The 10,904-nt window shown below is 32.5% G+C and overlaps 1 protein-coding gene across 1 annotated transcript in view; it reads right to left on the bottom strand.

The window, feature by feature from the left end:
* Positions 1-10,904, bottom strand: part of RB1 (RB transcriptional corepressor 1) — a 159,891-nt gene that overhangs the window by 7,018 nt on the left and 141,969 nt on the right. The window contains exons 21-24 of the mRNA XM_059378222.1: positions 7,221-7,325; positions 6,637-6,750; positions 6,372-6,535; positions 164-194 (exon numbers count right to left, since the gene is read on the bottom strand). Coding sequence (XP_059234205.1) covers positions 164-194; positions 6,372-6,535; positions 6,637-6,750; positions 7,221-7,325 — 414 coding nt within the window. The remainder of the gene's footprint in view (positions 1-163; positions 195-6,371; positions 6,536-6,636; positions 6,751-7,220; positions 7,326-10,904) is intronic.

Below are 10,904 nucleotides of genomic sequence, written 5' to 3' on the forward strand. Positions count from 1 at the left end.
AGTCTGATTTGAAAATAAGTCTGCTATTAATCTGCTAAATTCTATGCAACATGCCTTGCTGAGGTGTTGAATTATATATATGTCAATTCAAGTCACAGAAATCTGCAATTTCTTTTATAGTTACAGTACATTCCCTTATATTTCATAGAAAGAAAATACTCACCCCAAATGATTCACCAATTGATACTAAGATTCTGTTAAGATAAAACACAAATTAATAATGAAGATCATATATAACTTTGCAGAGATGAACATTTATCATTTTGAGCTATTAGACATACCAAATCTAAAGTCTGCTCTACCCTAGAACCACAACAAAATTACAATTAGGGGCTTACTCTAACAGTGCTAATCTAATCATGCACTGGGCTGGTCTCAGATTTTTTTAAAGAATTTCATGTCTGAAAGAACATATTCTGCCACTGTCCACTTTTAAAGAAGGTAAAGGAAAATTTTAAGTTTACTCACACTTAATTCTTCATAAATCAATTGATAAATAATTAAAATTTCACACTTCCTCATTAAAAATTCACATAACAATTGGCAAAAAGTTACATCTAAATAATAATCAGAATTCTAATTCAGATCTCTACTTATCGTATATCCTAGATTTGGAAATCTATTAGTCTGCCTGTCCTTGTTTGAACCAAATAATTTATGTTCTTTTTGTTTTTGAGCATAGATGACACACAATGTCACATTAGTTTCAGGTGTATAACACAGTGATTCAACAAGTTTATATATTATGTTGTGCTCACAAGGGTAGCCACCATCTGCCACCATACATCACTACTGCAGTATCACTGACTATTACCACTAGTATCACTACTCATGTTGTACCTTTTATTGCCCGTGACTTATTCATTCTATAATAGGAAGCCTGTATCTCCCACTAACCTTCATCCATATTGTCCGTCCTTCCCTCCCCTTTGGCAACCATCAGTCTGTTATTTGTATTGATAGGTCTAATTCTGATTTTTGTTTATTTTTTTTTTTAATTTTTTTGGATTTTACTTGAGTGAAATCACTTGGAATTTTTTTTCTCTGACTTATTTCTCTTAGCATTATATCTTCTAGGTCCATTCATGTTATCTCAAATGGCATGATCTTATACATTTTAATGACTATGTAATATCCCCTTGTATGTATGTATGTATATCTATACTTATAAATCATATTTTTCTTATCCATTCATACATCAGTGGACACTTAGAGTTCTTCCATATCTTAAATATTGCAAATAATGCTGCAGTAAACATAGGGGTGCATATATCTTTTCAAATTAGTGTCAAATTTTCTTTGGATAAATACCCAATAGTGGAATTATTGGATCGTATGGTATTTCTAAGTTTTTGAAGAATTTTCAGACTGTTTTCCATAGTTGGGTATAGCAATTTATATTCCAACCAACAGTGTATGAGGGCTCCTTTTTCTCCACATCCTCAATAACACTTATTTCTTGTCCTTTTTTAGTCATTCTATAGGTGTGATATCTCACTATTGTTTTGATTTGCATTCCCCTGATGATTAGTGATTTTGAGCATCTTTTCATTTGCATGTTGCTATTCATATGTCTTCTTTGGAAAAATATCTATTCAGATCTTCTGCTCACCCTTTAATTGTTTATTTGTTAATGAGTTATATGAGTCCTTTACAAATTTTGAAAATTAATTAATCAGATATGTGGTTTGCAAATATTTCCTCCCATTCACTAGGCTGCCTTTTCATTTTGTTGATGGCTTCCTTTGCTGTGCAGAAGCTTTTCATTTTGATGTAGTTCTCCTTTTTATTTTTGCTTTTATTTCTCTTGCCTTAGAAGACATACCTAGAAAAAAATGTTGCCATGGTTGATGTCAGAGAAATTATTACCTATGATCTCTTCTAAGGGTATTATGATTTCCAATCACACATTTAAATCTTTAATCCATTTTGAGTTTATTTTCATGTATGGTAATAAAAGGTGGTCCACTTTCACTCTTTTACATGTAGTTGTCCAGTGTTCCTAGCACCATTTATTAAAGAGACTATCTTTTCCCCTCTTACACTTTGGCATAGATTAATTGGCCATATAATCATTAGTTTATTTCTGGGCTCTATATTCTGTTTCATGGATCTATGTGGTTTATTTTTATGCCAGTACCATGCTGTTTTGATTACTACAACTCTTTAGTAAACCTGGGATTGTGATAATCTCTATTCTTTTTCAAGACTGCTTTGGCTATTTGGGGTCTTTTGTGGTTTCATACAAATTTTAGTATTATTTGTTCTAGTTTGTGAAAAATGATGGTGGTATTTTATAGGGATTGCAATGAATCTGTAGATTACTTTGGGAAACATGAACATTTTAGCAATATTAATTCTTCCAATCCATGAACATGGAGTATCTTTGCATTTATTTGTGACATCTTCAATTTCTTTCATCAGTGTTTTATAGTTTTCAGATACAGGTCTTTCGCCTCTTTGGTTAAGTTTATTCCTAGTTATTTTCTTCTTTTTGGTGCAATTGTAAATGGTGTTGTTTTCTTAATTTTTCTTTCTGCTACTTCAGTGTTAGTGTATAGAAATGCAATAGATTTCTGAACATTAATTCTGTATCCTGAAACTTTACTGAATTCATTTATTCTAGTAGATTTTTGGTGGAGTCTTTAGGATTTTCTATGTATAGTACCATGTCATCCGTAAATGGTGACAATTTAACTTCTTCTTGACCAATATGGATGCCTCTTTTTTTTTTTCTTCTCTGATTGCAATGGGTGGGACATTCAGTACTATGTTAAATAAAAGTAGTAAGAGTGAAAGTCCTTGTCTTATTCCTGATCTTAGAGAAAAAGTTCTCACTTTTTCACTATGATGTTATCATGTGGGATATATGGTGCTAGTTGTGCATTTTTCATATATGGCCTTACTATCTTGAGGGAGGTTCCCTGTAAACCTTTGTTGAGAGTTTTTATCATGAACGATGATGCATTTTATCAAATGCTTTTTATACATCTATTGAGATGATTGTATAATTTTTATCCTTTGTTTTTTTGATGTGGTGTATCACATTGACTCATTTGTGAATATTGAACCACCCTTGCACCCCTGGAATTAGTTCTACCTGCTCATGGTGAACGATATTTTTGATATATTGTGGAATACAGTTTGCTAAAATTTTGTTGAGGATTTTTCCATCTATGTTCATCACGGACATTGGCTTGTAGTTTTCTTTTTTTTGTGGGGTGTTTTTCTGGTTTTGGTATCAGGGTAATGCTGGCCTTATAAATGCATTTGGAAGTTTCCCTTCTCTTCTATTTTTTGGAATAGTTTGAGGAGAATAGGTATTAATTCTTTTTTAAATGTCTGGTAAAATTCACCTGTGAATGCATTCTGGCCTGGATGTTTATTTTTTGGTAATTTTTTTGATTACTGATTCAATTTCATTAATAAAAATCAGTCTGTTCAGATTTTTCTATTTCTTCCTAATTCAGTTTTGGAAAATTCTATATTTCTAGAAACTCATCCATTCAGGATAAATTTGTCCAATTTGTTTGCATACAATTTGTTGCAGTAGTCTCGTAATCCTTTGTAATTCTGTGGTGTCAGTTATTACCTCTCTTTCCTTTCCAATTTTATTTGGGTCCTTTCTCCTTTTTTCTTGATGAGTCTAACTAAGGAATAACCAATTTTGTTTATCTTTTCAAAGAACCAGCTCTTGGTTTCATTAAATTTTTTCTACTTTTTTTTTTTTTTTTTTTTTTTAGTCTTTATGTCATTTATTTCTGCTCTGATCTTTATTATTCCTTTCTACTCAACTTGGGCTTTGTTTGTTCTTCTTTTTCTGGTTCCTGTAGGTATAAGGCGCTGTTTATTTGAGCTTTTTCTTGTTTCTTGCTATGGGCTCTATTGCTATGTATTTCCCTCTTAGAACTGCTTTCACTGCATCCGAAGGAGTTTGGACCATTTAGTTTTCATTTTCATTTCTCTCCATGAATTTTTTGTTTCTTCTTTGATTGCTCTGTTGGCCCACTGGTTGTATGGTATCGTACTGATTAATCTCCACATGCTCATGTTTTTTCCATTTTTTTCTTACATTTTATTTCTAGTTTCATACTGCTATATAATCAGAAAAGATGCATGGAATGATTTCAATCTTCTGAAATTTATTGAAGCTGTTTTGTGGCCTCATTTGTAATCCCTTCTGGAGAATGTTCCGTGTGCACTTGAGAATAATGTGTATTCTGTTGGTTTTGGATTGAATGTGCTATATGTATCTGTTATGTCTACCTGTTGCAAAGTGTCATTCAAAGAGACTGTTTCCTTATTGATTTCCTGCCAGAATCATCCACCCATTGATGTAAGTGGGGTGTTAAAGTCCCTCACTATTATTGTATTACCATCAATTTCTCTCTTTATTTCCATTAATATCTGCTTTATGTATTCAGGTGCTCTAGTGTTTGGTATAAAGATACTTACAAGTGTTACATCCTCTTGTTGGGGTGCTCCTTTAATCATTATGTAATACTCTTCTTTGTCTCTAGTTACAGTCTTTGTTTTAAAGTCTATTGTCTGATCTAAGTGTTGGTACTCTGGCTTCTTTTTTGCTTCCATTTGCATGGTAAATGGTTTTCTATCCCTTTACTTTCAGTCTGTTTGTGTCTCTATGTCTAAGGTGAATCTCTTATAAGCAGCATATAGAAGGGTCTTGTATTTTTATCCATTCCACCACTCTGTATCTTTTGACTGGAGCATTTAGGCCATTTACATTTAAAGTTATTATTTTTTTTAAGTTATTATTGTTAGGTATGTACTTGATGCCATTTCCCCCCCTGTTTTCTGGTTGTTTTTGTAGTTATTCTCTGTTCTTTCAACTTCTCTTGCTCTTTTTCTTTGGGATTGATGAGTTTCTATAGCATTTGTTTGGCTTTCTCTTTATTTTTTGTATATATATCACAGGTTTTGAATCTGTGGTTGCCATGAGTGAACCATATAATTTGTTTTTATAATAAATGTGAAAAACAGTATTAGCTTCACATAACAAGGATATGATCATATGCACATGGAACTAGGAGATAGGTCTTATTATACTCCAATTCCTTGATAGGTGGACAAATATATATATATATATATATTTGATTAAGCAGAATATATATATATTTGATTAAGCAGAATACCTAAATATGCTTGATAAATAGAATGTGAAGATGCTCTCTTAATGCCTGATCAATGATTGATCAAGATTTTGAGAATATGACCTCAACTGAGAAGTGATTTCACTAAGTTCAGTAAATAGATATCATAAGAATAATACAGATCAATTATCATTACCTAAGTACACATTTTCATGTGGCAATGTGGGACTGTGTAAATTAAATATACATGATGTATTATCTTAGCAACTTACAGTATAAGTTGTAGATATTGTACACAGATACTATAAGAACAGCAAATAAAAGATGGTACAGGAGTGCACAAGAGGATTTATATCACTTGCCAACTAGTTTCTATTTTCTCTCTTCCTGTAGAGTTACAAATTTTTACCATGAGTGTGCATTACTTATATAATTAAACACCCCACACAAATGTTTTCTAGATGGCTAATATCTCCCCCTTCTCCCTTTTGTTTTTCTTGCCCATTAAGTACAATTCTATGAGCTGACAATTTAAGGAGATGAGACTACCTTAACTGTACTAGCTAATCTGCCTACCACTCTGTACAAATAAAGTCATTTTCAAACAGCCCATGATAACATATAATAAGGCAATGGAAGCACTTCAAAGTCACAAAGCACTTGTGGTTGGATGTGGAAGATAATGTAATGATTTGTAGTTGCACAGAAACTTTCATCCAGGAATTTAAAACAGCTTCATACTCATCATCTCCCTAATCCACAGCACCCTTCCGAAGTAGTGACACCTGCCCCAGGTAATATAAGGAAGCTGCAGGCAGAATTAAGGATGGACTTCTAAAGACTTAATTTGCAGTTATGTACATTTAATCAGTCATCTACATTTTTGTAACAAAGCAAGATAAACAGGTTCACAGAGTTTACAGGACATTCAGTAAAGCTAGAGAATAAAAATTCTTAACCAAAAGTAATCTACTTTACTTAGCAGACTGGTTATTTACTAAAGTATGAAAGTGATTTTAAACCTACTACAAAAATTGTTCTTTGTTCACAAAAGAACAAACCCTAGCACCCAGGAAAGCTGAAGACTAAACTTGCAAACCCACTTAAGTAAAAAGATAATCTTTCTTACCTACCAAATTCCTATCATGTTACTTAATGTAAATAAATATATTTTAAGTGAAGAAAGCTTTATATTTTTGTACTTGGATCAAAATAACCCCCTCTTATTCTTTGCCCTTTCCCTAAAGAGAAAATACAAACCTTGATCTTGGAGTCATTTTTGTTGGCGTTGGCACACCTTCTGAAATTTTATATGGATTCTTCAGGGGTGATATATAGATGTTTCCCCCAGGAATCCGTAAAGGTGAACTAGAAAACTTGTAAGGGCTTCGAGGAATGTGAGGTATTGGTGACAAGGTAGGGGGCTAGGGCAAAAACAAAAAGCAGATTTTTTTTTTTTTTTAATGTTTTAGTAAGCTCCACTTTATAATTAGATTTTCCCAATCAAAGGATACTTCCAACATACCCTGGTAGAAGCATACTGCAAAATATTTGTTTTCAGTCTCTGCATGAAGACCGAGTTATAGAATACTATAATGGAATCATACTCCTCTTCTCTGATCAAAACACGTTTGAATGTCTGAAGAAGAAGAATAAAAACACCTGTTAAATGAATCTGGAAATTTATCTCTTTAGATTTTTTTTTCTAATACTTCATATTATTTTCTAACAGTAAGAATCACATATTATACAGGAAAAAATAATCTAGAAAAGTCTTCTTAGGTTTGGTATATAACTGTTCTACCAGGAGTGAAATGTCACAGACATTTAAAAAATATATACACATGTGTAAAAATTTATTACAAATATCCTGTTTATTGCAAAGATGTAGTATTGCTTATTAACTTTATAACATGAATTTGGATATTATAGTGCCTTAACTTTCCAATTCTGTTTTAAGCACAAATAATTAACCAGTAATATAAAGGTAAAAAAACTGATACATAAATTTATATAATGTCATAATATATGATCTAATTAATGACTTAAATTATCCATTTTATAGATATGAATATATCCAAAAAAATCTTACCATGGAAGATTACCTACCTCCTGAACAGCATGAGGAAGATCCTTGTATGCTGTTACAATGATTTTGAATTTAAGGTCTATATTCTTCACTTTGCATATGCCATACATGGAACACATCATAATCTAGTAAGTCAATGCAATATAAAAAAATCAGAATTTTGTTACATAGTTGTGCTCTAAAAAGTACTGTTATCTTTCTTTTAGCTTCAAAAAATGGAAATCTAAGTTCCTACAGGATTATGTTTTCCCATCCTAAGCTCAGTTTGAAAGGTGATGTGAAGTGTTCAACCCAAATTGTGTTTAAAGAACAAAATGTAAAAGTCAGACCTTGATTATTAGAACTGATCATCTGGTTTGTAAATAACCCTAACTTTGACCTTTGTTCCTTAGGTGTTTCCCCCCCCCCCCCATAAAGGTTGAAATTGGAATCAGTTCACTGTGTAACTAGCACTTAAAAAAAAAAAGGTCAGATATGTCAAAGGTTTAAACTATCAGATAAAATAAAATTGAATACACTTGGTGATGGTGGTAAGGAGTTTGGAATGGGGCAGGAGAGAGTCTTTATATTGCAGGTAATGCTCTTGATTTGGAAGCAGGTTATACAGATGAGTTCAGTTTATGAATTTGCGTTAAGATGTATTCTTATGATATATGGATGCTTTTATATGCATGTTCTATTTCAATAAAAACATTTTTAATGTAAAAATAAGATTTGAAATTATTCCTTACAGAATGAAAAAATCAAACTTTCTTCATTTGTATGAATTTTATTGCCAAATTTAAGTACTTATATCTCTGCAACATTCTTGCTTATATCTACTATTGCCAAGAATATCTACTCATCACCGCTTGTTCAGCATCCTACCAGCCCCAATTCTATTTTTCCCACTCAGAACACCATCTAATATCTTCTTTGTTAATTCATATTTTTCTCCTACCTCTTCTTAAGGTAACTCTCTGCAAAAGTCTTGATTTCATATACCTAATCTCTTTAGAAATCCTTAGGACTTAGGATTTAGAAATCCTTAGGACTAGTGTAGAAAAATAGAAGGCAATGAGTGCCTACTTTTAAAAATCCAACATACTAGAATTTATACACCCAAATATACTCTAGAAAGATATACATATTTGGAAGTTATACCCTTATACACTAATTCACGGTTTGCTGAAAATATCATTCTTTTTCTTTTTTTAAAAGATTTTATTTATTTATTTGACAGAGATCACAAGTAGGCAAAGAGGCAGGCAGAGAGAGAGAGAGGGAAACAGGCTCCTCACTGAGCAGAGAGCCCAATGAGGGGCTGGATACCAGGACCCTGAGATCATGACCTGAGCCGAAGGCAGAGGCTTAACCCACTGAGCCACCCAGGCGCCCCTGAAAATACCATTCTTACTGGGAACATTACTACTGAACTGATAGAAACAAAGAGAACATTATGAACAACTGCATACCAACAAAATAGATATCTAAGATGGAAAGAAAATTTTTAAGAAAAAACACAAATCACCAAAACTTACTAAAGAAGAAACAGAAAATATGAGCTTGAAATAATACTCCAAAACTATCTGCAAACAAAAGCCCAGGCCCAGATGGTTTCACTGGTGAATTCTACAAAACCTTTAAAAAAGAATCAATACCAATTTCTCACAAACTCTTCAGAAATTAGAAGAGGAGGGAAGACTACCCAACTAATTCTGTGAGGATAGTAATACTCTGATATCAAATCCAGATATGAGAGGAAAATTACCATTATCTTTTATGGTTATAGATGTAAACATTTTTAACAAAAACAAGCTGAATCCAGCAGCACATCAAATGTATTATAGACTATGACCAAATGGGATTCATTCCAGAAATGCAAGATTGGTTTAACATCTGAAAATCAATTCATGTAATATACTACATATCAATACAATAAAAGGAGAAAACCCCAATGATCATCTCAATAGATATAGAACAAGCATTTGACAAAATTCAACACACTTTCATGATAAAAACAACCAGGAATAGATGGGAACTTCCTTTACCTGATAAAGGGCATATACAAAAACTCCACAGCTAACAATACATTTAATGGTGAAAGACTGAATGCTTTCCCCTAGTGCAGAAACAAAACAAGGATGTTCCTTCTCACCACTTTCATTCGACATTGTTTTTGAGGTACTACACTACAGCAGTTTGACAAATAAATGAAGTAGCAGTCATCCAGATTAAAAAGGTAAAAGTAAAACTATCTCTATTTGAAGACAATATGATCTTATATATTGAAAATCCTAAAAAATCTACTAAAAACTATTAGAACTAATAAAGTACTTCAATAAAACCGCAGGTTAACAAGATCAATATATGAAAATTAATTGTATTTCTATACACTTGTAATGAATAATGCAAACAAGAAATTAAAGAAATAGTTCCATTTACAATAGTATTAAAAGGAATAAAAACACTGAGGTGTATAAATTTAATATAAAAAGACTATACTCTGAAAATGTTAAAACATAACTGAAAAAAATTAACATCTAAATAAGTGGAAAGGGCGCTTGGGTGGCTCAGTGGGTTAAAGCCTCTGCCTTCGGCTCAGGTCATGATCCCGGGTCCTGGGATCGAGCCCCACATTGAGCTCTCTGCTTGGCAGGGAACCTGCTTCCCTCTCTCCTTCTGCCTGCCTCTTTGTCTGCTTGTGAGCTCTGTCTGTCAAATAAATAAATAAAATCTTTAATAAATAAATAAATAAGTGAAAAGACATCATATGTTCATTGGCTAGAATACTTAATATTATTAAGATAAGAAAGCTCCTCAAATTAATCTATGATTCAATATAATCCCTATCAAAATCATTGTTGGCTTCTTTGCAAAAACTGACAAACTGATCCTAAAATTTATATGGAAATGCAAGCTACAGAACAGTACAACAAATCTTGAAAAAGAACGAATTTTTTTCCCTATTTCTTTTTCTTTTTAAGATTTATTTATTTATTTATTTTAGGGAGAAAGAGCGTGCACAAGAGTGTGAGCGTGAGTGGGGGAGGGGCAGAGGGAGAAGGAGAGAATATCAAGCACACTTCCTACTGAAAAGGACCCTGGGATCTGGACCCTAAGATCATGACCTGAGCTGAAATCAAGAGTTGGATGCCTAACTGACTAAGCCACCCAGATGCCCCCACACTTCCCTATCTCAAAATTTACTACAAAGCTTTGTAATTGAAACAGTTCTGTACAGGCATAAGAGAAGACATACAGATCAATGGAACACAATTAAGAAACCAGAAATGAACTTTTATCCATATACAGTTAGTTCTGATTTCTCTCAACACAGAAAGAAAAGACTTTAAGAAATGGTGCTGGAACAAGTAGTATTCAGATATAAAAGAGTGACGTTAGACCCCTTCTCACACCATACAGAAAAATTAACTCAAAATGAATCAAAATGTAAATGTTAGAGTTAAAAGTATAACATTTTTGGAGAAACACCAGAATAAATCTTTATGATCTCTGACTTGGCAGTGATTTCTTAGATAAGACAGCAAAAGCAGTAGTAACAAAAGAAAAAAATAGATAAACTGAACATGATCAAAATGAAAAAATTTGATAAGTCAGGCCAGGGGTTTATCAATTTTATTAATTCTTTCAAAGAACCAGCTCCTAGTTTCGTTGATTTGTTCTATTGTTTTTTTGGTTTCTATTTCATTGATTTCTGCTCT

Source organism: Mustela nigripes, chromosome 15 (genome assembly GCF_022355385.1).
Source record: "Mustela nigripes isolate SB6536 chromosome 15, MUSNIG.SB6536, whole genome shotgun sequence".
NCBI lineage: Eukaryota > Metazoa > Chordata > Mammalia > Carnivora > Mustelidae > Mustela > Mustela nigripes.